Source organism: Ornithodoros turicata, unplaced genomic scaffold, assembly GCF_037126465.1.
Source record: "Ornithodoros turicata isolate Travis unplaced genomic scaffold, ASM3712646v1 ctg00000996.1, whole genome shotgun sequence".
In the NCBI taxonomy this organism is placed as follows: Eukaryota; Metazoa; Arthropoda; class Arachnida; order Ixodida; family Argasidae; genus Ornithodoros; species Ornithodoros turicata.
Window position 1 is genome coordinate 199,877 of NW_026999435.1, and position 27,820 is coordinate 227,696.

At 46.1% G+C, this 27,820-nt stretch overlaps 1 protein-coding gene across 2 annotated transcripts in view; it reads right to left on the reverse strand.

Annotated features, from left to right (window-relative positions):
* The window catches only part of LOC135376045 (uncharacterized), a 259,567-nt gene that overhangs the window by 63,260 nt on the left and 168,487 nt on the right, over positions 1–27,820 (reverse strand). Inside the window, exons 22-24 of one of the 2 annotated variants that reach the window (XM_064608648.1) lie at positions 21,077–21,109; positions 11,718–11,771; positions 2,055–2,099 (exon numbers count right to left, since the gene is read on the reverse strand). In XM_064608648.1, the coding sequence (XP_064464718.1) occupies positions 2,055–2,099; positions 11,718–11,771; positions 21,077–21,109 (132 nt within the window). The remainder of the gene's footprint in view (positions 1–2,054; positions 2,100–11,717; positions 11,772–21,076; positions 21,110–27,820) is intronic. The other variant, XM_064608649.1, reaches the window with a different exon arrangement.

Sequence of the window (27,820 nt, forward strand, 5' to 3'; positions counted from 1 at the left end):
TGTTCAGCGGTGAGCGTCGGTGCCTAAACAGTCCTAGACATAGTGCTGGACAGGTAGTGATCTGCTTTAGTATAGTGCCGCCCTCAAAGTGCGCTGGAAAGTATCACTTCGTCCTAAACTTCACACCACCGGCTCCAAAATGTGTGATATATTTTATTTCGTATTGTAAATTGGCATTTCTGAAGAGCTCAGCGGGACAAATATGGCTACCGTCTGTGACTTCCTTTCCATCAGTTACTTTAAACGACACAGCAAGCTTCTTCGTTTCGGTGTCTCTTGCGGTTTCGTCGATTGTAAATGGATGTTGCTGTAGGACTCAGTCCGCCAACTATGACTACCGTCTGTCAATACATTTTCAGCAGTCTTTTAATGGACCCAAAACGCTCCTTAGTTTCACTTTATCTCAAAGTCATAGATAAGTCCAGGGCTTCTTAACCCCATCCTCTCCACAAGCCCCGGCCACACAGCACCTGGCCAATATTACCGCGTCGGTCACTTTGTGGTGTCAAGAACACGACGACAATCAAGCTATACTGCAGAGGCACGCATTCCTCGAACTCGAGAATAACAACCGCAGCAAACTTTATTTAATGATGATGACTGGGCCGTTTCATCGCCGGGGACGATACTCGACCCCCGTTGACGTTGCCAATCTGGTGAACCTGAGTCATTCGTCACCTCACAGGTAGGACCATGTCCCACCGCGCCTAAAATGTTGATAGCTGGTTTTTAGGGCAGAGCTTTGGTGGACCACGGACCAAGCAATTTCGACATATAGGACGAGGATGAGAGTCCAACTGATTTAGATGCAATGAAAGTGTGATCCAAAAAGACCCGCAGTTCGGTCAACGGAGAAATGTCTCTCAGTAGACCTCCGTGACATTATCCTTGAGAGTCAACTTGTGTCAAGCAGTAACGCCAGTGAGCTGTAAAAGTCGCACTGAGTCGCATCTGATGAAGGCAGAGTCTTTATGAGAGGTCTTTCGTGACATCCAGCAAGCGAGCGTCGGGCTCAACTCTTGCAAGCATAGATGGGGAAGAATGCCAGTTGCCTAAGCCAGGGAATATGCCACTAGATGTCGAAGAATGGAACGAAGGTCTTCTCTCAGCACTGCAACACTCGTTGGTCCTCTAGTTGAGAGAGCTGCTTCCGCACTGCTGTCAGCTGGCTCATTCCCCGCGGCACCAGAAAGAGCCGGAAGCACAGATAAAGAAGGCTAGAAGGTCGCCGCACCAAGATAGCGACAAAGGCTACGAGCAAAGTAGCCCGGAGAAGAAGCAACGAGAAGCGATGGAAACGTATAGGCTCAAAATTGTTCAGGTGGATACACAGAGGAACAATTGTCATAGTGTTGCCGGTGAACAAGAATAAAGGGTCAGGTACAGGCACGATCCGCAATGCCTCTCCACACCTCATGTCCTCATGTCATTAGAGTCCCTATCTTTTTTAAGTTTAATACGTGTGAGCACGGAACCACACCCTAAGATCGATAGAGTTTACTTGATCCGAAATGCTCTACTTTCAGTTTTTGTTGGTTGGTTGGTTTGCTGTGGCCTGGTTTCAACAACGACGACTAACAGTTGAGCCGAGCTCTACGGTCCTTTAACTTTAATTTAAAGCGGAACTGTGCTTCACAAAATGAAGTTATTGTTACTGAAACATTCGTCGCTCCATCTTGGTTCAAAGTTAACGAACGTTGGTGAAACCAGGCCTATACCTTTCAAACTGGCCTGTCTGCATGACTTTGACCTACCCTGGGGTCACTCTCTTTGGAAGAATTGCGGCTAAGAATGTAATGGGGGGCATTGCTTGATTTCAGTGTTTGTGACAGTTAATGACAAAGTACACGGGTGAAAGTCTGGACTTTGGACCTCTCAGTGTTATATATTCGAGAGCATTACAGTATGCATAATATCCTTAAGATTTAGGTTTTATAATACAGACAGTGCACCATGCTTTTAGTTTCAAAATTTCATTTTGAATGTTTGTGTACTCTTCAATACCCGATGAAGGGTATTTGTGGGTATCATTGTTGTGAAAACGTTTTGCTCACCCTGGCAGCCATTACGGCCAGCTCTATGTAGTAGCTGACCTCCTTCTGGAAAGGTTTTATGAAAAGTCATACAGATTAGTGTGGTTTTCTCGATAACAATACATAACACAAGTGCATTATACACGTCACAACAATCCCAATATATGAATTGACCTACAAGCTCACTCCTCTTACATCACAACGCTGAAAGACAAGCGTGAAACAGCATCGTCTCTCTTCCTTGTTATCTACATCACACTTATGTCTTGCAGTGCTGATATACCGCGTATACCGGCCGTTTCTCTAAGCATCTGGAGAAAAGTGCGACGAGATAGCAAGTAACTAAAAATTCGTGAAATCGTCTCTTATTTGTGCAGCATTCTTGCCTGTAATTTTACGAAATTTTAGTTGAAACAGGTAGCTTTCAAGATTGGACTTGGGAATCTGCCTAGTCAACCTAGCTTGTTTTCCTATATACAGAAAGTACAGCGAGGGACGGTATTATTATGCAATGACGAAGAGTATTATCCGATTCAAGAAGAACACGCGTTAGGACGTTCGAACACCGAGGTGAACGCGTCATTCAAGTGTGTCACGGGGACTTCCACTCATTCGAGGTCGCGCTGGCCGTCTGAAGCCGCTTTCTGCGACTGCTTTTGTAAATTTCATTTATAATACTCCGCATAGCAAAGATATTTTGAATAGTAGTTCGAGATTGGGAGCTTGGCGAAATGAGACTTCCAATGAATGAGGGATTCCAGCCATGTTAAATGTCACCTCATTGTTCCTTTAACAGGAGCTCAGTGAAAAACGATGATGCATTCGTACGCAACAGCAGGGCGGAAGTGGGCCGCCAGAGGGGTGGTTGCACGTTTATTCGTAGAGGTGGAATGGAGTTCTGCGTTACTGGGAATAGCAACGGCCCGTGCCGAAGCTCTACCTAACAGTTATGGAGCGTAACTCTCTCCACGTGTTAAGTAAAGCTTGCTACCATTGCTATTGCGGACCATTGCTATTCCGCCATTCCGCCTCTACGGATAAAGGTGCAACCATGCCTCTGACAGCCCACTTCCGCCCTGCTATTCTCTCTTTACTTGCTCAGCTCAGAAAGGACGCTAATCAGCCCTTCCACTCTGGACATTTGCCGTTTCCCATCACATCCCCCCCCCAAGTTTATACTCTCCATGCCGGTTCACAATGTCTCCCCCGTCCCGTTGATCAACGCGGTACCTTTCCGTGCTTGACGTCCTGCTGTGTGACATACGCTCACACTAGTCCAAACATCCGACTAGTCAGCACAAATAACAGTCATGTACATACAGTAGATCATCACATATGTAAAACTGCCAACTTGGTATATTGTTGTATTTTCTTCTCAGCCTGCCCCAAAACGCTCTATATCGGCGAGACTGAGTGTAAGCTCCATGAACGTTTTCGTAAGCATCGCCGTTTGGCCCAATTACTTTGGGTATCAACAACCATCAAATTACACTGGTCTCCCAACATTTTCCCAGTCCCTATCACATTATTCGTAATCTGCGTAAGGTCTTTCTTCACTTCGTTTCGTACGCAGACGGGAAGAGTCCGGTCTCATCCATTACCAGAACACCGTTCATCCGAGAGGTTTAAATGATAGACTTGTTTTCGGTGCTTAATCCAAGTGTGTCACACATGCCGACCCCCTAGCATGTGTTGTGTAATCAACTACTGCCTTCATGTTTGGCATCCTTGCCTTCCCGTATTTCATTTTTTCCCCGGTTCTGATGAAAAGCAAGTGCTCGAAACGTTAACCTTATTTTTAACCACTTTTTCGTAAGTTAGTTTGCCCCCCCCCCGCTCAAGCTGTCCCTCTCCTTGACACTTTATTCGTTTCTTTGTGTTCCTATAAGAAGCCCTGCACACGCTAACGGTGCCGGTGTACTCTACACTGAGTCAGCTTAACATGCTGAAAGGCGGCTTAATACACTTCCCTGTTGTGAGGCGCATCCAGCACAGTACACGTTCCTTTAATAACGGTGAGACAGCATGTCATGAATGCCTCATATGGTGCTAGTTGATACAAGGTGCATCTACCTAATCTATGATCCCATACGAGAAGCGCAACACCAACTAATGACGTTGATGTACCACACATGGAGTCAGCTTTGCGTAAGGCGGCATGGGACGCTTCCCGGTTGTAAGGCGTATACAGAACAGTACATGTTTGTGTAAAGGGGCATGGAGGTGACATTTAAAGGACGTTTTCTGAAAGACAAAGCATATATGCAGCCCGACAAAATAAGATTGCGATCACAAGAGTAATATCTGTGGCTTCCGTGCATTGTCCAACCTGACAGTAGCAGAAAGCAAGCGATGACGGTGCTATAGTGGCGCCACCTGTTAGCCACTGTGCGGTGAAAAAGGATAAGACAGGCTGCACACTGTCGGAAGCACTGCACTCTTAAAAATGAACTTCACCGCAGAGCACGCTCCTAGCCAACCACCATCTCGAATGATATCGTTATCTGCCCTGATTCGTTGAAAACGGGAGGCGTACGCCTTTTTTGTGACACTTATGCGGTTCATAATTATCACAGAAAAGGCATACGCCTTTCAACGAATCAGAGGGCTTAATCGCTTCATCGTCGTTACGGTCGTTACAAGCTAACGAGTGGCGGGAAATTGAAAAAGGTGGGCACGTGATAACACACGTGCACGGCGCTCTTCGCGCGATACGTGAAGGCCGTGGTACACGTCACGCGCAATGTGGCACGTGCCCACCTTTTTAAATGTCCCGCCACTCGTTAGCTTGTAACGACCGTAAGGACGATGAAGCGACAGACCCAGCCAAGCGAGCCCAGGGCAGACAACGATATCGTTCGTGGCAATGGTTGGCGCAGAGCGTGCTATGCAGTGAATTTCATTTTTAAGAGTGTGGAGTATCGCTGTGCAGCACACAGTTAGATTCGTGCTGCACCACTCGTTTTTCTCGTGGTGTCAGCAGTCCCATAAAATCGAGGTCACGTCGTTGACAGCCCTGAAATCATCCGTTTAGGAAATCTCGCAGCCGGAGAGAACCTGGCGTCTCCGAAGCGGTAGCAGACGCTCGGGCCTGCGCGGTGTTACTCACCTCGATCATGTGATCTCAGGTCCAATGAAGAGCGTCCCTACCAATCACGTCACATAGTGACGTGCGTGGCGGCGCTCATCACGTGTCTCTCGTGAAGGCGAAGGAGGGTGTTTCGCGTACGGGAGATTCGGGGAGGTACTGGAGGCGTCCTGATCCCGCTACGGCTGCACTAATTCTGGGAAAACTGTTCTCGGGCGCCTAGCACTCCACGCCGACCGTGTGCCTCTAGTCGGCTGCTTTAACGTGGCTCGAAACCGTGCTTAATCTGTGAAGCCGTCCACCAAGAGCCACGATGCAACATATTTTCCTTCTAGGGTGCATATTATCACTGCGCAGTAAAATTTACAAAAGACAATCTGAGAAAGCACACTGTAAAAACTGAACTTCACCGCATGGCACGCTGTGCGCCAACGATTGCCACGAATGATAGGGTTATCGCTTTTGATTCGAGGAGATCATATACCCAAATTGACACAAAAAGGCGTACATCTCCCTCTCTCCTTGAATCAAAAGAGATAATCCTAACATCCGTGGTAATGGTTGCCGCACAGCTTGCTATGCTGTGAAGTTCAGTTTTTAGAAGAAGAGTGCAGTCGTGGACGAGACACAAGAGTCTCGCGTGACGTAGAAACTGCTCAGTGCCCTGTTTCTTTGTTTCTTCTGCTGGGCTCACGCGCCTCTTCTACATGGCTGAACTGTGCCGTTGGACGTTCACTGGTCACGTGCATGCCGGAGCCCGTGATACGTCACGACGTCTCCTCTTTCGCCGATGGGCTCTTTCCACGTGGGGAAGGTTTTTTAAGGGTGTGCGGAACAGAGCCTTGCCCGTGGTCTGTAGGTCAACTGTGGTCGTCCTCCTTTTGCAGGAGCTGATTTTGTTCGTTGCAGAAGACGCCGCGGCGAAAAACGAAAAAAATACTGTGGGGGTGGTTTTCATGCTCCTTTAATGACGGTAAGTCAGCATGTCATGAATGCCTCATATGATACTAGTGGATACAAGTTGCATCTACTTGTTCTATGATCCGATATTAGAAGCACTGCACGCAGCAATGACGTAGATGTATCATCCATGGACCAGCGGGTTAAGGCGTCTCGCTCGTTGGTGGTAGCCAAGGTAGTACTCAATACTGGAAGGTGGTGGGTTCGAATCCTACAGTGATGGTCAAGGTACCTCAAAATTGTACTTAAAGTAAAGTACCAAGTATCTGGCACCATTAGTACTTCAAGTACAGTACAAAGTACCCAATTCCAAATGTACTTCAAGTAAAGTACAAAGTACTAGGAAAAGTACTTCAAGTACTCATCAAGTACACTGCCAGTTTAATTTGTATCACTTTGCATTTCAATGTTTAGTAGATGTGTCTTGTTTGTTTAGCAAAAGCTTTAGGCAGCATTCTTGACACTGAATGCTATGAAGCCAGATAAAGTCCTAGGTTCTGGGCTAAGCTGTGAATATGAACTTTCCTATGAACATAATTTGCAGTTACATGTAGAGAGGCAATCAGTCAGCTGGGCTGTGATTATGTAAAATCCTATTATACCTCCTTGACTGATCCTAGTGTGATGTTCCGGTACTAATCGTCAGCTATAACAGGCTAGGAAATTTCTGGAGAAAAGAGAGCACAAGCCAATAGAGATTACACTTTTCTGGGCATTCCTTGCTACTTTCTGAAATACAACATTTAAAAGAAGAATATGATGTAAATAAAAACGGATGAAGCACAATGTAAGTCTTTATTTTTATATGGCTGTGATCTGCAGCAATGTAACCCATGGGACGAATTAAAGCAGCGTAAAATGTAAAACTGAAAGCATGTGTGTCTTGCAGGCTGTTACTTTACTTCATCATGTAATCCAATCACACACTGTGATATAAAATGATTATTATAATTGCCAATGAAGGAAACAATATAAAAAACACTAGAACCATGCATTGGGACAACTGAAATGACAATTGACCAAGTCATCGAGCTGCCGGTTGCAGTGTCATAATGTGTGTGTGTGTGTGTATTTGCATTCTATTCGTTTTACATAAACATGGGAGTGCCGATACTTTTTCAGCATTTCAAGCCTCTCAACAGTAGACATGCTTCAACAAATATGCTCTTTAAAAGCACAAAAATTGTTTTTGGTAAAATGTCAGAATGGGACTGTTGGTACTGCATCCTAGTAAAAGCGCTAAAATGATGGCGAGAAGATGACAACTCACACATCTGTGCGTTTATGTTCTTTTTGTTGTTATCTTAGCGCTTTTAGTAGGTTGCATTTTTTAAACTCTTTGTGATTTTTTGTCTGGAGTCCAAGTTTGGGTACTTGAGTACTTGATGGGGGAAGTACTGAGAAAAGTACTTTAAGTACAGTACAAAGTACACGATTTGAAATGTACTTAAAGTAAAGTACAGGTACTCACAAATGTACTTAAAGTACTACTTGAGTACTTGCTACTTGAAGTACAGCCCATCACTGGAATCCTACCACCGGCTGTGATGTCTGAGGTTTTCTCTGGGTTTTCCCAAGACTTTCCAGACGAATGTCGGCACAGTTCCCCCTGAAGTCGACCCAAGACGCATACTAACCCCCAGGTCCCCTCACTCATTCCCGCTGTCCCCTCTCCATCCGTCGCCATCTGTACGCCGCTCATAGCCACGGTTGCTTCGCGGTGCTAACATGGAGCAGACAAAAATGTCATCCATGTAATGAGCTTTGCATACTGTGAGGCGACTGAATACGCTTCCTGATTGTAAGCTTCCGTATTCGGCACAGTACAGTGCTCGCAACATGCCATGACCTCGCAACGATAAGCGCTCGACTGCGGCAAACATCGCAATCATGAAAGAAAGAAGTCACTGAGAAGGTTCGCCAGATCTGGGACACGAACCCACGTCTTCTGTATTGTCGGAACTCACAATGCTTCTGTGTTCCAGCCTGAGAACATCAATTCCCATCGCAATCATATCTGACCCGTGTTCTTTCGAGGGGTGGCAGGACGTTGACACTGTCTGGCTTGTTATCAACATTTGTGAAAAGATAGTCGATCAAAAAAAGATGTACAGAGGAAGATAGGCGACGCCTGCGGAATAGGCTAGGACGCAAGAGGATTCCCTTCGCCTGCGGTTTCCCCCATGTCTCTCAGCGACAGAGGAATATTGGTGACCCCCTCGCCTGGGTTTGCCCTGATGTTTCGCATCACCCCACCACTAGAAAGCCTGATGCAGTTATACATGCGAGCTGCCTAAAGCATTTGCATTTATGACACTCTGCTATATCTACCAGAGCACACTACTATTGCCACTTAGATACGCCATTGGTGACCCCCTCGCCTGGGTTTGCCCTGATGTTTCGCATCACCCCCGCCACTAAAAAGCCTGATGCAGTTATACATGCGAGCTGCCTAAAGCATTTGCATTTATGACACTCTGCTATATCTACCAGAGCACACTACTATTGCCACTTAGATACGCCATTGGTGACCCCCTCGCCTGGGTTTGCCCTGATGTTTCGCATCACCCCACCACTAGAAAGCCTGATGCAGTTATACATGCGAGCTGCCTAAAGCATTTGCATTTATGACACTCTGCTATATCTACCAGAGCACACTACTATTGCCACTTAGATACGCCATTGGTGACCCCCTCGCCTGGGTTTGCCCTGATGTTTCGCATCACCCCCGCCACTAAAAAGCCTGATGCAGTTATACATGCGAGCTGCCTAAAGCATTTGCATTTATGACACTCTGCTATATCTACCAGAGCACACTACTATTGCCACTTAGATACGCCATTGGTGACCCCCTCGCCTGGGTTTGCCCTGATGTTTCGCATCACCCCCGCCACTAGAAAGCCTGATGCAGTTATACATGCGAGCTGCCTAAAGCATTTGCATTTATGACACTCCGCTATATCTACCAGAGCACACTACTATTGCCACTTAGATACGCCATTGGTGACCCCCTCCCCTGGGTTTGTCCTGATGTTTCGCATCACCCCCGCCACTAGAAAGCCTGATGCAGTTATACATGCGAGCTGCCTAAAGCATTTGCATTTATGACACTCTGCTATATCTACCAGAGCACACTACTATTGCCACTTAGATACGCCATTGGTGACCCCCTCGCCTGGGTTTGCCCTGATGTTTCGCATCACCCCCGCCACTAGAAAGCCTGATGCAGTTATACATGCGAGCTGCCTAAAGCATTTGCATTTATGACACTCTGCTATATCTACCAGAGCACACTACTATTGCCACTTAGATACGCCATTGGTGACCCCCTCCCCTGGGTTTGTCCTGATGTTTCGCATCACCCCCGCCACTAGAAAGCCTGATGCAGTTATACATGCGAGCTGCCTAAAGCATTTGCATTTATGACACTCTGCTATATCTACCAGAGCACACTACTATTGCCACTTAGATACGCCATTGGTGACCCCCTCGCCTGGGTTTGCCCTGATGTTTCGCATCACCCCGCCACTAAAAAGCCTGATGCAGTTATACATGCGAGCTGCCTAAAGCATTTGCATTTATGACACTCTGCTATATCTACCAGAGCACACTACTATTGCCACTTAGATACGCCATTGGTGACCCCCTCGCCTGGGTTTGCCCTGATGTTTCGCATCACCCCCGCCACTAGAAAGCCTGATGCAGTTATACATGCGAGCTGCCTAAAGCATTTGCATTTATGACACTCCGCTATATCTACCAGAGCACACTACTATTGCCACTTAGATACGCCATTGGTGACCCCCTCCCCTGGGTTTGTCCTGATGTTTCGCATCACCCCCGCCACTAGAAAGCCTGATGCAGTTATACATGCGAGCTAGCCTAAAGCATTTGCATTTATGACACTCTGCTATATCTACCAGAGCACACTACTATTGCCACTTAGATATGCCATTGGTGACCCCCTCGCCTGGGTTTGCCCTGATGTTTCGCATCACCCCCGCCACTAGAAAGCCTGATGCAGTTATACATGCGAGCTGCCTAAAGCATTTGCATTTATGACACTCTGCTATATCTACCAGAGCACACTACTATTGCCACTTAGATACGCCATCAGCACCTGCGTAAAAAGGAAGGCGTGGAAAGCAGTAAGTTGACATATTCTTGCAGGAGCAGATACGGCATAGCACTGCAATGTTTCAGCAGTCTCAGCCCAGCTCTTATGTTGATCTCCTGTCTCTTGTATAATACTAAATCATTCTGTATTTAACCCACAACCTGTTGCACGTACACTGACACCATTTTAATATGCGACCACACACAACACTTGATAATATTTTATCATTGCATTGACGCGTTATAAATTCTGATGGTGTTGCGCCAAAAACATCAAACATAAAATATATAAAACAAGATCTAAGGCAATCTTCGTGAAGACGATGCCAGTTGTCTGCCACAATTATCTTTAAGGTAACTGCACAAGTTTGCCATCAATCGGTGTTTGATGTGAGGTAATGATTATTTGTGAAGCCCAAACCATGAAGGCTCGGATTTTTATTAAGTCACGCCACTGCGGAGCAACCAAGACGGTGAAAGTAAAAACGTGAAACTAAGGCGGTTGCTATGGGTTGCTATGCTTATTAAGATGACAAAAGAAAGGTGGGTGGCATATGGTGCTGTTCACTGTCCTCATGCTGGACACTGTACTGGACATAGCCAGCTGAAGAAAGGGGTAAGTGGCAAAACCGGCACGTTGCAATCTCGCCAGGAAGACTCCCGCAGATTTTGTTCGTTGTCGAATGTGCTGGCACATGTGTGGACAACAAGGGACAGCATGCTGACATCCTACCACCCTTCGAAAGAACATGGGTTAGACCCGCTAGTGATTGCGATGCTTGCCGCTAGTCGAGCGCTTATCTGAGCGAGGTCGCGGCACCAGGGGATTAGTTGGAACCAGCGAGCACTCTACATGTTCTTTTAATCACGGTGAGCGAGCATGCCATGGATGCTTCGCGTGGTACTAGTGAATACAAAGTTCATCCATCTAATCTATGATACGGTATTAGATCCATAGCACGTCCTCATGACGTTCATTAATCTACCATCCATGCAGTCAGCCTACGACGTTTAAAAGCGGCCTAGTACGCTTCCTGGGATGCATAGCATGGTGCTCGTCGGTATAACGCGCATCGATCTAATCTATGAGCGCGTATTAGGAACACTGCACATCCCAATGACGTCAATGTACCATCCATGGAGTCAGCCCATGCTGAAAGGCGGCTCAATACGGATCCCGGTTATAAGGCGTACCCAGCACAGTACGCGTTCTTTTTAATGAGGTTGAGTGAGCGTGCATTGATACCTCGCATTATAGAAACCGCCACATTGCGAAGCTCTACGCAGTGTGACATCGAATTTAATAAGATGCTTTGTGGGTCGTATGTACGACACAGGAGAACGGTGCAACACATTCGTGTAATTACTGCATCGTGCTCCCTTAGTAGGATTTACGATATATGCGTAACAAATGTAGTGTAACGTTTAATTATAGTATACTTTGTTATTTTGCCCCTGAATTAGGAAATTCCACAATCGATCGACCCCTTAGATTGTAAGCAACGTAAAGTAATACTTACAACTCTCTTCAAGGTGATAGCTCCGAGGCAACACGACCCAAAATCGTGTAATAGCTGCAAGAAACTGAGAGGATAAGCACTGTGCTTCTTTCTGATACCGAATCGCTGCTGTGCCCCTGTTAGCCCCGTTGTTAACAGAAAGCAATTCCTACAATGGCGTTTTAAGCACCCATAATTAGGAAAGTTGGAGCATTTGACTGTGATTGAGCGACAGGAGCAGCTGATGCGTCTTTAATCTAAAAACGTAGCTTTGCAATCTTTTGGACCTAGCAGTTGGTTGTTGAAGATGAGACAGGACAGAGAGGGATGACGATGTGTTTATTCCGTTAAAAGGAACTAGAATGAACGCGATGTCTGTAACGCGAGTGTCACAGACAATGACTCATCATCTTCTTTGTTGACAGTAGAATGTTGACATAACAGTCAACAGCTTGCCGCCCGCGAAGAAGCAGAATCGTTTGGCCGTTGTAGCTGTGAAGACTCAATCTTATAGAGATGTTGCACTGGTCTTCTGAGTGTGGTCCGAGAGGATGTCCTCCACAGACATACCCTGATCCTTCCATCGGAGCTCGGGAAAACCTTCTCCACGACCCCCATTCTCCATTGTAGCCTGGTTCGGTTCGGTTCTTCGATGAGAACAACGTCACCGACACTCACATCAGTCCCTTTTAAGCCCTTTGGGTGATGTGCAGAACGAAGCTCGCTGAGATATTCTCTCTGCCATCTTTCCCATACCAATGCAAGTCGTTCTTGGCGCATCCTCCATGTGCTCCTCATTAACTCCGTTGTCTGGAGGGCATCCTGCAATGCATCTTCGGGAGGGTTTGCTGTCGTTGCAGCCTGCGCTAGTAGTCGTTTTCCAGTAATCATGTCTGCCGGTGTCAATGGCGTGGGCTCTGTGTGTTCGTTATAGACGGACGTGATCGGCCTGGAGTTAATCATGGCCTCCACTTCGGTGAGTAGTGTTTCCATCTCGGCGAAGTCTACAATTGGCCTTGATAGAGTCTTTCGAATTGCGGATTTTACCGAGCGTATTAACCGCTCATAGAATCCACCCCACCACGGAGCCCGCTCTGCTATAAAACGCCACCTGATTGCTGTGATGGCCGTATAGTCTTGAATGATGGGAGCTCTCATTACACTCCATAGCGCGCCAAGCTCTTTAGCTGCTCTCTTGAAAGCCTTTGCGTTATCGCTATAAACTGTATGGCAATTCCCTCTACGAGCTGTGAATCTGCGAAACGCCTGTAGAAACTTGTTCGCTGACATGTCCTCACAGAGTTCGATATGTACGGCTCTGCTGACGGCACACGTGAACAGGACAATGTATCCCTTTTGGTACGATTTAGTTCTGCGTTTCAGCGTTAGAGGTCCAGCGAAGTCGACGCCGACGACTTCAAAAGGGTGACACATTGTTATGCGTTCAGCTGGTAGTTGAGCATCCACTTGTGCCAAGTGCCTAGAATCGTTCTTCTTACATGTTGTACAATTCCTTATGACTCGCTTGATTTGTTGCCGTGCCTTCATCATCCAAAATCTTTCCCTGACCTGGACGAGTGTATCTCGTACCCCAGAATGCAGTACCTGACGGTGCGATGCCAATATCAAGAGGTCGCCGTAGTAGGAGTGTGCTGGGATGAGAATGGGGTGACGCCTTGCAAATGACTGCTGGCTTGAGCGAAGACGTCCGCCGACTCTCAAAATGTCGCTGTCGTCCACGAATGGCCTGAGATCCCGGTGCTTGGATGACTCGGGAATGGGCCTCCCCCCTTTTAAACAGCTGATCTCGTCTGTGAATGCCGAACTCTGCACTATCCTGATCCAATAATTTTGTGCTTTCTCGACTTCTTCCGCCGACAGCGGCCATACATGCACATTCGTTCTCCTTGAGTTAGCTATGAAGCGTAGCACCCATGCTGTCATCGGGTGAAGGAAATTTAATTGCTGAATCTTCCCACATCCACTATGGAATTTGCTGTCTCTTGATTCGATTGCAACACTACATGGTGCACTTCTAAGCTCTCGGCTATAGATGAACTGTCCGGTGAGGGCCACGTATGATGTGAAACTTGTAACCATGACGGTCCTTTCCACCACAGGTCAGTAATTGTCTCGGCGCTATGCCTCTGGTTAAGAGGTCGGCTGGGTTCGTATTGCTCGCCACATATTGCCAATGTTCCTTCCCAACGCTTTGCTGAATTTCAATTACCCTATTGCAGACAAATTTCGTCCAACGTACTGGATCGCCCTTTATCCAATGTAGCGTGATCATCGAATAAGTCCAGAAGTAATTCAGAGTCTTCAGTTTAAAGTTGTCCCTCAAGTACGCTGAAAGGCGTGATGCCATCAGTGCTCCTAGGAGCTCTAGTCGAGCGAGCGTCATCTCTTTGATGGGAGCAATCCTAGATCCTGCCATTAGCAGTTCTGTACGGTATCCTGTCGAGTCATCCTTGAGGCGTAAATAGACCACGGTCCCGTAGGCAGCAGGACTTGCATCCGAGAAGAAATGCAACTCTGCCACGGCCTGCTCCGAGTCTGTCATGCCATAATACCGTGGAATTTGTACATCTGTGAGGAGGGTGAGTTGGCTGTACCAGTCGCGCCACCTTTCATTGAGGTCACTTGGTAGTGGCGTGTCCCAACCCAGCTCTCTTTTCCAGATGGATTGCAGTATCAGTTTTCCGGTGACAGTATACGGTAGAATGAACCCCAGTGGATCATATATCTGCGCAATTTTACGCAAGGCCTGTCGCTTTGTAACATTCGGAGTTTGCATGTCACCTTCTCCTGTGCCATGTATGGGTAACGATAGGGTATCGTTGGCCTGGTGTCATTGGCATCGTTGGCAACGTGTCGTTGTTTTCCTCTTGGTCACTGTCTCATTGAAACGTAGGGGATTGACGGTCATCTCCCCTTTTCTATTCCGCAAAGGGTGCAAGAAGAGCATTACTAAAGGTGTAATATCGACATACACCACATTTTATCCAATGTCCATCATTAAGGGTGTAAAGGGGGTGTTGAAACAGGTGTTTACTGTCTAATACACCTTTTTTACACCACATTTGGATTGGGAATATGGTGTTAAAAATGGTGTTTTATTTCGTGAGAGAAAAATTATGCTGGTTTCATAGCTCCGCTCAGCAAGTAATCACATTATAGACGATAACCTGAGTTAAAAACACAGTATTTGACATGGAGGGATGTTCGAAATTTAGCTTATATCTTTGACTCGTTGCAACCGTGGGTGTTAGTTGCAAAAACACATTCCCGTCATAGTTACGAACGTTTCCGGCCCCACCACATGTAACGAACGTGCCCCAGCAAATTGTATTTCAGTATGTGATCCATCCGACACGCCAATATAGGTTACTGAGGGTGCCCGAGGTCTCTTCAAGCCTCGGGACACACGTTGGTCCCACAGTGTTACCAAGCTAACGAGGCGTGCCTGGGACGCATTGCGCTCCGGTTTAGGTTCTACGATGGAACCACGGCTGGAAGTCTGCGTGTTCACAGTCCTGCTTACCATAGAAGCCAGAACGTCGAATTGTATGTCTCGGCCACTGGTCTCGGCATGCTGCCGCGGATGCTTCTGTTACACTATTTGCTAGCAAATAATTCCATCATAAAAAGTGTTTTCAACAGAACACTCCCCTTTTAAGAGTTTTTTTTTTTTTTTTTTTTGCCGTGGGTGTGTGGACACCAAAGGACATCGATCCATATTGTGAAGCAGCTTATTATTTCATTCCCCGCGTCACCACAAGCAATGGGGGGTAGAGTATCGACCATGGAGATGAAACTCCCCACCCATCATTATAAAGTTGTTGCTGTTGTTGTTCCTTTACTGGATACAAGCTTTCATGCATGGACTGCATTTTGTCAGGTACAAATTCAACATCCAGTACATTGGAGTTACATCGTACATAGTATATCGTATCGTATCGTTTCATCGTACATAGTACATCGGATTGTTCCGTTCAAGGCTGGGGCTGCCTTTTGGTGCTCGCCGGGCTGTTGGGTGCGGATACTTGGCTTCGGTGAACGGTATGATAATAAACTGTGTCTGGCCGACTTGGTCTGTGCGCTGCATTTCGTACTCCGGTTGCGAGTGGATGGTGCGGCCCCATGAGGCGATTCCCACAGTGTAATGTGCCACCATTCTACCCAGGCAGACAGCTTGTCACCCAACCTAGAGCGGGCAATTCGTGAATAATGGACATTCAAGTGGGCAATCTCATTATTTATCTTCCGCGCTATATCACATGGTTTTAACAAATCAGATTCGGAAACAACGTGAGCGGGGCCACGGTACAACATTTGGGACATGAATAATTTTAACCTCACTCCGGCGTTGAAGATTTCGAGGAAACGGTGTGGACATAAAAGCAAAAAGATCGCCTGCTTTCTGAAACTTTATTTATTTATTTATTTTTGTCATCAAAAGCTTTGATAAAGAAGTCGACTGATAAATTATAATACAGTAGTATTCGCATTAGAACAAGAAAACTCGTGGGGGCATACGTTTATTAAGAAAAAACTAAGGAAAGGTCAGCCAGACGGAGGTCGGCTTGCTATTTCAAAAAAATGGAAAAAGGGGAAGGAAAGGAAAGAAGAGGGGAGGACAGAGAAGAAGAAAAACGAAAAGGTAAAGAAGAAAAGAAAAGGAGAAGACAAAGAAAAGGAAAGGAAGAACACAAAACTAAAACTGAAAAGTCACAGACGGTCACGCAATCACAAGGCGTGGGATTTCCGCCAGGGCATGTGAAAACCGCATCGAAGTACAGCTCGCGTAGCTTTATCATTAATTCTGTACCGCTTGAAGTGGTGTCCGCTCTTATAGTGGTGTCATCACACAAATGCTGCTCACCATGATATATCAAAGCATTATTCATCAGTATCCCACTAACTGGCAATATTGTTGAGTATATATATATAAAATATAGGCTCCGAAGAGTCGATAGCATCTTATCAATTTATCATCACTACCACGGAAGCGACGTGACGTGTGGACAGCCCTAGCGAAACGTCCTTTTACCGAAATGTCCGTGCACCGAAATGTCCGTACCGAAACGTCCTGTACCGTAACGTCCTGTACCGAAATGTCCTAGAGCCAAACCCGAAGCGCCAAAGTGGAAGGTATGCAGAAATCGAACATGATTCAGACGTCAGTTAAACCGGTCAAAATTGTCGTCAAGTGTGGCACGCAGGAAGCAGTATAATATTAGTACCAAGGGGATTGGGATTTAACCATACTAGGAAGCAAGGCGAAGCCGAAAGGCGAGAGTGACCTTCAGAGAATAATATGTGTAGACAGTGTATGTGTGGAAGGGGACTGGGAAACCGTGTTTGAATGAAAGGACTACACTGGGTGATATACGTTAAAAGCTAATGAATGGACCTTTTCCAAGTAAGCGTATGCGTACGCTGAACCACGGCTCAACCATGGCGCAGACGTTCAAAGCTGACACTTGACGACGCAGTGTACTCGTAATCAGTATAATACACTTTCATCTTATCTTGTTGCTTTCCCACACGACGTGCTAGTCCAAAAAGCGCCCCTCGCTCATATGAGGTCAAGAAACGACGTCTTGCATTCCGACGCCAGGGGCGACACGTACATGAAAAAGATCCACTGGTGAAGGGTACCCGTGCTGTCCCTCAGGTTGCTGCGGTTTAAATTTTGAAATAAAAAGGACTGTTATGTTTTCATGTTTGATGCCCGCGTTATAGCCCGACTCTGTTATAATCATTTTTAAATTTGTACCTATGCTATGACCGGGCAAGTTGAAATTTATTGAAATACGGGATTGATGTTTTTTTAATATAAAATTTATGGCACAGGACTATTCGCACATACTGTTGGCAGCCTCCCCAATATACCGTGCATTGCACTTATCACATGAAATTCGATAGTAAATACTTGAGGAATTGCAGGTAATGGTTGACGAATCGTAACTGAAAAGTCACTGCTATTGCTACGCGCGAATGTACAAGGGAGAATGAATTTACATGTTTGCCATCGTGTGTTGGCAACCCGATTGTTGCTGTGTTGAAACGGGACTACCTAAGTACGCCATGTAGATTGTTGGACCGACGGAATGCAGCTGGTGGGGGGGGGGGGAAGCCTGAAATGTTTGTTTTAATTTGTCATCACCATGTAGAATGCTAAGGAGTCGCCTGAGTATGGATTTGATGTTGGAACGTGCTTTATGTTAGGTGCTGAACATTTGGTTCTCGTTCTCTTTTCTTGGGCTTAGAGGAAAGTAGGGAACCTCAACCTATACGGAAGAATATTTAATGAAACATTAATGGAGAAGGTCAGGGCAGTTTCTCTTTTGAAAATCGGAATCGGAAATATATATATATATATATATATTTGTGTGTGTATATATGTGTGTGTGTGTGTGCGTGCGTGTGTGTGTGTGTGCGTGCGTGTGTGTGTGCGTGCGTGTGTGTGTGTGTGTGTGTGCGGGTGCGGGTGTGTGTGTGTGTGTGTGTGCGTGTGTGTGTGTGTGGGTGTGTGGGTGTGTTAGGCGTAACGTAATGAAAGTAATGACGAAAATGAAGGTATTGATGGCTGTCAGTCGGATTTTTCTGTAGGTCTGTGAAGGGTCTACCAGATCTCAGAGAAACTGAATTGTGACATCGAGGAAATTCACTGCTCTCGTAGCATAATTGCAAGATAATTTAATTGTTTCACGGATGGAGTTAAAATGATAAAAGAATGATTTAAAGGAAGACTGATTGGCTTATTTCAGAAATAAGAGTGGTTTCAAAAGGGACCATTAATTGCCGGTTCTTCCGAATGGCACATGAATACGAGGGTTGTCGGATAATTTCTAGCGCTGCTGAAGAAGATGCATGCGCACCGACACCGAATGCCATCGCAGCACGTAGACACTCTTCGAGAGAGGTACCGCAAAAAGTCGCGTCGATTCGCTGCGTGGGTTTCTTCTGGCAGCTGCCGACGGGTGTTGATGTGATGATTGATTATTGATCCCGGAAAGACCCCACACCGTCTTGCCAGATGACGCACCCTTGGAAGTCGCTGGAGAGGTGTGTTAGCTTAGCTTACTTGGTAGAGCCCTGGACCCGTAATCCAGAAGACGTGGGTTCGAGTCCTATAGCTGGCTAAGCTTTTCAGTGACTTTCATCTCTCTTTGTTAATTTCTTAGGCAATTTGAGGCTTTGTTTGTATTTGTCCCTTCTGTGTTGTTCCAGCATCAGAACATTAGTTCTCTCATGTTCAGAAGCATCTGTTGGCTCAACTAGTATAACCACGGACATTTGTACATCTATCTCCATTTCAACTTGCCCAGAAATTTGAGAACTTCAGATATGGTTACCATTCTGAAAGCATTCTACTATATCGCTATTTGATTTTCTCATTGTTCCTCCTTTGTTGCTCCAGTGATACTTTCAATGCTTAAAGTCGAAGCTTCTTGACGACATATTTTTGCATCTGGCGCCTCGGCGTTGGACATGCAGTACTCGAAATATATATTGGACAGGTACGGAACATGCTGGGTACTGCAATACAGTAGTTATCGATGGAATTTCTATTATTTTACTCCTTTACTGTCCATATATACATCGTTATGTAATTGTGCACCGTAGCTTGTGGGGTTCGTACACCTCAATACGAGGAGTGTATAAGTGCGTACATTACAGGTGCTGTTATCAGTAATTAATGAGGTAATATAAATATGTATTGGTTAAACGGAACAGGAACATGCAGAAAAATGTGTCTTGCATTGGATGCGTTGTGTGCGCGTGAAACCCTTTCCAGAGGTAGCATGAATCCGTTCATTTCTTCTTCTTCTTCTTTTTTGTCAGTTGATAACGTATACACGAGGACGGTGGGACTCTGTAATATTTGCCGCGACATCCAAGCGCGCAGCAGCTGCTCCGCATGGTTAGGGCTAAGGTGATTTTCAAAAGCCACCCGCTAGAGACAGGCGGACCACGGTGAAGGGAGAAACAAAGCCCATTAGCCGATCATCCGAGTAGATTGACGTCAGCGTGTGCACTCTAAAAACTGTTTTTAGAGTGTGAACGAAGGAGAAGTTTTCTCTTCTTTGTGATGATGAACAAACGTAGCTTTTCCCACATACCACTTCGATTATACTTGTATGACATCGCGGTTGTCCAAGCATTTATATCATAGCATACACGCCTATTAATAAATTCATCAACATAAAACCGCACAATACTGCCCGACAATAGCCTATTTATTGTCCCTGCACGCGTTCCATTCTTCGACGCCCTGGGAAAGCCTCTGACACCTTGTCATACCCCTGGATTCCCGACGGAGGACAATTGTCATACTCTCGCCCCAATCTATCCTGAGAAGAGTCGATCCAACGCTCGCTTTCCGCACGCCACGAAACACGTCTCGTCAAGATGCTGCATTAATTCATCAAATGCGGCTCAACGTGGCTTTTACAGCTCAGTAGCGTTACTGTTTAAGAGAAGTTTACGCTCCCAGATACTGTTACAGCGGTCCTCTAGATGCTCTGGAGCACATTGTTCTTCATTGCTCACGGTACTGACGTTCCCAAACCGCACTTTCCAGGTCTCTTAATCACCTATAGAGCCTCGCCCCTTCCCCTCTCCCTATCAGAAATGATACTCCCTGGCCAAATCCAGCGGACCAACGCTCTGCCGTTAAAGCTCTTTTGATATTTTCCAACACATATTGCCCTGATTGTGAAGGGGCACATTTCATTTCATTCCCCACTTCACTGTCAGCACTGGGGTAGAGTATCGCCTGTGGCGATGAACCTCCTTATTCATCATCTCCAAATAAAGTTGTGATTGTTGTTATTGTCCTTGTGCTCTTACACAAAATAGTACACAAACTACCGGTACAACCACATTGAATCGCAACAACTTCCTAACCACCCTACCAGTGGTACGATACATTTGCACTCCGAATTTGGGACTATCCAGTTCCCCTACGTGGACGAATTATATTAAAACATGCAGTATCTTCAATGTGGAAGTGACGTGTCCCAAGTGGATATCCAGACTCCTCTTCAGATGATGAGCTATCCATTCTTAACTACTGGCCACTAGCTCCTCACAGGTGAGTTCCACTGGTTATTTGCAGGTTATTCAAGGATAGGTCATTAAGTCATGAACATAGCCAATATTTCGAGGTTTCACTAACTTTCCTGTAAACTGCTTGGAAGCCATGCAATATTTATGAAAGCACATTCAGAACGGGTTCAGGTAGAGACTGCTACACAAATCGTTGGAACAATTGTGTTACAAGCGGTTACGTAGCTGCTATATCCGCGGCGTGGCAAACATTCTGATCAATGTATAACGCTAGATAATTTCATACGAGGAACACTTACGGTTAATAGTTGTCCTTCCCGGGTGTAAAACTCCTGTTGAAGGAAAAGAAAGCAAAATATATACTTTATAGCGGATAATACATGCTGATGCATATGTTAGAGTAAGCTACTACAGACCCCAGTTAGCTACATATATTGAGTCATATCCCCGCACGTACACCGAAACCGCTCTCGAATCAGATGCACATACAAAGAATTTTAGTATACAGATTTCGCATCTCCGATATGGCGTTGGTCTCACGGCGCATGTATGACGCCAGTGGAGCGCCGCTTATAGAGCATCGCCGGTACGGATCTCCTGACGGGATAGCAGACCGTGTTATTGGTGACGTCACGCGGGTTGCGGGGCTCCGCAGTGCGTGGTGGGTCCTACCACTGGTTGTACTGTCCGGGATATTCCTTGCCATTTATGCCAGACTTTCTAGACTGACACAATTGAGACCAGACTTTCTAGACTGACTGATGTTGGTACAATTTCCCCTGAAGTCGACCCAGGATGCATACTGGCACTCTTGTCCCCTACTCCTTCCTGTTGTCGTCCTTCCCCTGTGTCCACGTCTGCACACCGCTCAATTACTTCGCGGCGGAAAAAAACAACAACAACAGAATTGTTTACTTACAACTGGTAACCTGCGAATCCGCATGTCCCAAGCAGCACAATGTACTGAAAGTCGAGTGCAATAGGGGTGGACGGGTAGGTAGAAGGCCTTGAACAGACTCGTGAAACTGAAGTACTTTGATAAGACACATACCGACCACCCCTATTGCACTCGACTTTCAGTACATTTTGCTGCTTGGGGTGTTGCTAATACTGGTATGATTACTTATCTTACGTAATGGCACAATAATCGCATTATCGGGGGGATTTGAGTGATTTATATTGTTCAAACAGAATGTGTACATGACGAAATAACGCCGATGAGATAGGCATTCGCAACTTACTTTTCAAGGAAGCTGCGTTATGAGTACCAGATGAGACGTTGCGTAGCGATCAGACACTTCAATGGAAGAAGTAAGGAATACCATTTCCGTTGCCGGGTCACGCGGTGGACAAGTAGTTAACATTAGATGCAGTCACTCTTTCGAATCAGCAGCGATAACGCATGGCTTTAGAGTGCAGTGGTCTTGTGAGTGATCTCACCGGCCCCGCGCGTCAGTCTTGTTTAGGAATTTCTTTATCGGATTCCATTTGCGTGTAATGACGAAGTAATGATGGAAGATGGCAGTCACTGAAAAGGTTAGCCAGCTGTAGGACTCGAACCACAGGGGTGGCGTCCAATGTATTGATCCGTAGACGAAAGCGTGCTGGGCGAACGCAATGCATCCTGGACAGGTCCTGGTCGCACGTCACAGCAAACGTCAAGGCACACGTGACCTTAAAGATGGCGGCGCCCGAGATCGGCGGCCAAACCGTTTGTAAACAATGCGGTTGTTGTTTCTGCGCAACGTTTTGGATGTCTTTCGATCACGGTAATTATTTTTATCCGACAATCTCGCAGTAAAATGCGCAGTTTTGCACATAAGGCCTCGCACTATTGACTATTGCGTTAGGACTCACTGAGCCGATGCGATGTACTTTAATTAAGGAGAAATGGGCTACCATGTTGCGGAAGGAGCGCCGCATAGTTTACGCTGGCAAAATACGTTCATCTCTTGGCGTTATGACGACGGAAATATGTCGGTAAGCGGCAAAACGACATGTAAACAAAGTCACATGGCCTGAAAATGACGTTTTCTATGACGTGCGACCAGGACAAGATGGCAGTTTTGCCAAAAGCACCCGCTTGAGGGTAGTTACAACAATGGCGCCTTTGTGTCACCCCTGTGACTCGAACCCACATCTTCTGGACATTTCTCATGTTCGCATGGCCAGGTCTTTGAGCGCTTATGCGTTCAGGAAATATTTCGCGAATTGAAACCAGGACCTCAGACAATGTTCTTTACATCAGCAATACCTTCTTGAGTATTAAAACGTGCATACTTGGTGTGTCCGTCAGTTTCGGCTAATTTTGGGCACGGCTTGAACAAGAAAATTATAGGAAATGCATACTCGAACGACTTCGACTTTCGACAAAGGATAGCTGTTTACCCTATGTATAGGGTTTGGTAAATGTGGCGCTGCTTAATTGCAATTTCATGTAGTTGAAGCATCTACTGGACACGCGATATTCGGGAGGCCATTGTGTTTTTGGGCTCGGGTTGTGGGCACTGAGCGACTGGCCACTCGCATTGACAAAAACAGAAAATATGTTCTGTCGAGCGAACGCTAGCAGAGTTATCAAATGTTTAGTTATAGTATACTACAGTCGACCCCCGTTTATCCGGGCTTCATTTATCCGGATCCCGCGGTATCCGGACAAAAGGCACGGGAACGGATTTTCCTCCATGTATTTTGTTCTCGTTTATCCGGACTTCAGCTTCCGGACTCGGACAAGAATTCCAGGGAACGAAAGTCGAAAATTCTTGTAATCCAGCTTCAGTTATCCGGACAACCGTGAGTAAGAGGAGACGCTGACCCCGCTTCGTCACCCTTTTCGCTGTGTTGGGGTTATTCCCTCACACGTCAGGGACCTGCATTCCTCCGTAGGGGAGACAACCGTGCACGATGGCCCCCTTTTCTATTTGTGTGCGTTGGGTCACGTTGACCAGTCGAGTCATTTGGAAATATCTTGAGCAACTGTCCGGTTCTAGAGGGGAAAACTCCAACCCGAGGGCCTGCTGCGTACGGCCCGTTGGCCGATGAAGACATTGCCCTAGCTGAGCTGCGATCCCTGATGCAGAGGCTCACTGCGACTGCCGTAGATGACGCTGCGGTTTCTGACTACGTTGACGTTGATAAGGATGATGACGCGTGGCATAGGTCGGCGCAATTATGATCGCAATGCCTTATCAAAGCCTGATGATCGCGATCATGAGTGCGATCACGAAGCACTGGCAAGGCTGCCGCGATCATGACCGCGCCGACCTATACGCGTGTGTAGCTATAACTGATGACGGTGTGATTGCTGCTGTTGCCTCCGATGATGTGCAGCAAGACGGTGCCAATGACGCCAGTGAGAAACAAGGCTCCGACATTGACACTTTGCGTCCGCACTGGCATTCTTCGAGCAGCGCAACAGCGTGGCTCAACTCTATGCAATTACCAAAAGTTTCCAGGAATCGAGTGCCTACACTGCTATGTAACACCTGTCATTGACGAGATTTCTGTGTTTGAATTAAACCTTGCTCTGCAGGACGTTTCTATTCGGTTGTTTCATTTATCCGGATGTCCCGGTATCCGGACGATTTCGCTGGGAACGGCACCGTCCGGATCAATCAATCAATCAATCAATTTATTTACTCCCAAGAGTCCCTCGGGAGGGCGTTACATGGGAGGAGTGGGTTACAGGAAAAAATAATAATAATAAAGCGACAAGGATCATTTTAAACAACACAATAACAACAACAACAACAACGAAGAAGAAAAAAAAAAAAAAGAAAAAAAACTGAGCATAAAAGGTTATCCACGGACGTTATACATTACTAACAGACACGCGAAAGCTAGATGGGTCAGGTATGGTGACGATACGAGATGGGAGGTTATTCCACTCTATGATGGTTTTAGGAAAAAATGAATTCGAAAACGTGGAAGTGTTACATTTGACACGTGCTACTTTGAGTTGATGGTCGATACGTGAAGATATTCTATGAGCAGGAATGATGTAGGGTGACCGTATTGCAGGAGAGTGATAAAATTTATGAAATAATGATAAACGCGAAACCTTTCTACGAATGCACAGTTGAGCGAGATCGATGCCTTCCTTGAGAGAGGAGATGCTCGCATAAGGTGAGTAGTTATTGGTGATGAATCTGGCTGCGCGGTTTTGGACGGCTTCAAGATCATGGATGAGGTAGGCAGTGGACGGGTCCCATACGGCAGAGGCGTACTCTAGCTGAGGCCTGACGAGTGTTATGTAGGCCAAGCGTTTGACGTGAGGAGGAGCAGTAGAAAGATGCCGTTTTAGATACCCTAGAGTGCGGTTAGCCTTTTTCACAATGGAGGTTATGTGCGTGTTCCAGGAAAGGTTACTTTGTAGATGAACACCCAGGTATTTGAAGGACGTGGAAGATGGAACTGAAGAACCGCAAAGGGAGTATGAGTGTAAGTACTTAGGTGATGTTCTGCAGAATGGAACATAACAACACTTGTCAATATTAAGCGGCATGAGCCATTTCGTACACCATTTATCGAGTGAAGACAAGTCTTCACAGAGAATGCGGTGATCTTCTGTTGAAGAAATGCGGCGATAAATGACACAATCGTCAGCGAATAGCCGAATGGATGACTGAATTGACAAGGGGAGATCGTTGATGAATATTAAGAACAAAAGGGGCCCTAGGACAGTGCCCTGAGGCACGCCTGATGATGCAGGTTGAGATTCCGAGAAGGTACTGTTAACAAACACTGACTGGGATCGGGATGTTAAAAAGGAAGAAATCCAAGATAGCGTTGTGGGATCAATGTTTGTACTGCGTAGCTTGGACATTAGACGCCCGTGCGGAACACGGTCAAAAGCGCGGGAGAAATCTAAGAATATTACGTCGGTTTGAAATCTGTTATCAAGGTTGGTATGAAGATCATGGATGAAGGAGGCCAATTGAGTTTCGCAAGAAAAGCTTTTGCGAAAACCGTGTTGGTACGCAGAGATGAGTTCATTGTTTTCAAGAAATGATATTATGTTTGAGTGGATGACGTGCTCAAGAATTTTGGATGGGACGCTGGTTAAAGAAATTGGGCGGTAGTTAGCTGCGGAATGCTTATCACCCTTTTTGTGAATGGGGATGACTTTACCCACACGCCAATCATCCGGAACCGCAGCCTGTGACAGCGATTGACGAAAGATAGCTGTCAGATAAGAGGCAGAAACCAATTTAGTGCCTTTTAAAATTTTTGAATTGATACCGTCGAAACCACACGATGAAGAGATTGGGAGCGAATCAATGAGCCTTAGAATTCCGCTTTCAGTTATGACGATAGGGTTCATGTGAGGGCAAGAAGCTGATGGGCATTCAGGAATATCGCTCAAATCTTCAGCAGTGAAGGCACCAGCGAAAGTGATGCTGAGCAGTTCGGCGCATTGGTCAGGTGGTATTGGATCTCCGTTGTCCTGCAGTGATATTGTACCAGTGGTTTGCGATGGGTTAATCGCGGACCAGAATTTTTTAGGGTTCTGGACAAGGATGTTGGAAATGCCCTGAGAGAAGAACTTTCTTTTTGCGTCTTTGATTGCTTTTTTGTACAACAGAGCGCACGACCGATATCTGCTCCACAGCACGACGGAATTCCTTGCTCTGGCTCTTCTGAATAAATCCTTTTTCTTGTTTAGTAATGACTTGATGGATTTGCTGTACCACGGAGCATGAGATGAAGCAGTGATGGTCATGGATGGCACATGCTTGGTCACAAGGGAACACAATAGAGATTTGTAGAAAAGCCAGTTGTCTTGGACGGAATGATGTGGCATGTTTGATAAAAATGAATCGAGTGACAAGGAAAGAGTCTCGTTAATGGCAGTGAAGTTCGCTCGGTCGTACAGTCGAATAAGCTTTTTCGTGGTATGACACTTTGCGGTATCAAGATGCAGACTAAAATGGATGACAGAATGATCACTGATTCCAGGCATATATGTAAAGGTACCAAATACATCAGGCACTGGTGAGAGTACAAGGTCTAATACACTTGCCGTATTTTCGGTTACACGAGTGGGGGTTAACACCATTTGCTGGAGATGAAAATCTAGGCAGAGGTTAAAAAAATCTTTGGTAAGCGAGGAACAACCGGGGATGATACATGGTTTGTTCCAGTCGATACCAGTGATATTGAAGTCGCCAAGAAGTATTGTTTTATAATTAGGAAAACGTACAATAATGTCCGACATTACAATGGTTAGTTCTTTCACGAAATCAGATACATAGTCTGGCGGTCGGTAACACACGCCTAATAACAAGTTAAAGGATCTACATTGAATGCATACCCAGACAATTTCCAGTAGCGAGGAAACGGGAACAAGGTGTGACAAAAGATTATTTTTTACAGCGATGAGAACGCCTCCACCTCTCCTCCCCTCCCTGTCCTTGCGGTAGTATTTGAAGTCAGTAAAGGACGGCATTATCTCCGAATCGCTTATGTCGCTATTCAACCACGTCTCTGTGAGAACGACAATGTCGGAACAACTCGATGAAACAAGGTACTCGAGGTGATCACGCTTATTTAATACACTGCGGGTATTTGTGTAGAGCACGGAGGGGAGAGGAGGTATGGGCGCTGAAGAAGGTCGGGGAGCACTGAGCTATCTCTTACTATTACACTCTACAACGTTCCCGTGTGCGGCGTCGTACTCGTAGGCCTTCCCATCGATAATAGCTTTATCGAAACGAATTTTAAATGGCTTTGCTTGAGTTTTGGCATACTGTATGAGGTGCTTGCGAGCAGTTCGGACGCTCAACGAGTAGTCGCCGCTCACCGAGTACTGACTGTTCCTAAACATGTGACCCTGGCCCAGTACATCTTCCTTCTTTTTATAGGAAAGGAACTTTACGATTATTGGGCGGTTTTTGCCGGGGCGGTATGTACCCAAGCGGTGCGCGCGTTCAATGTCCTCCGGCCCAATAGTTTTATCGAGATTGTGCTTACAGAGGTCAATGACGCGTGCCTCTGACTGCGCCCAAGTTTCATTGGGTTCGTCTGGGACACCGTGGAACACT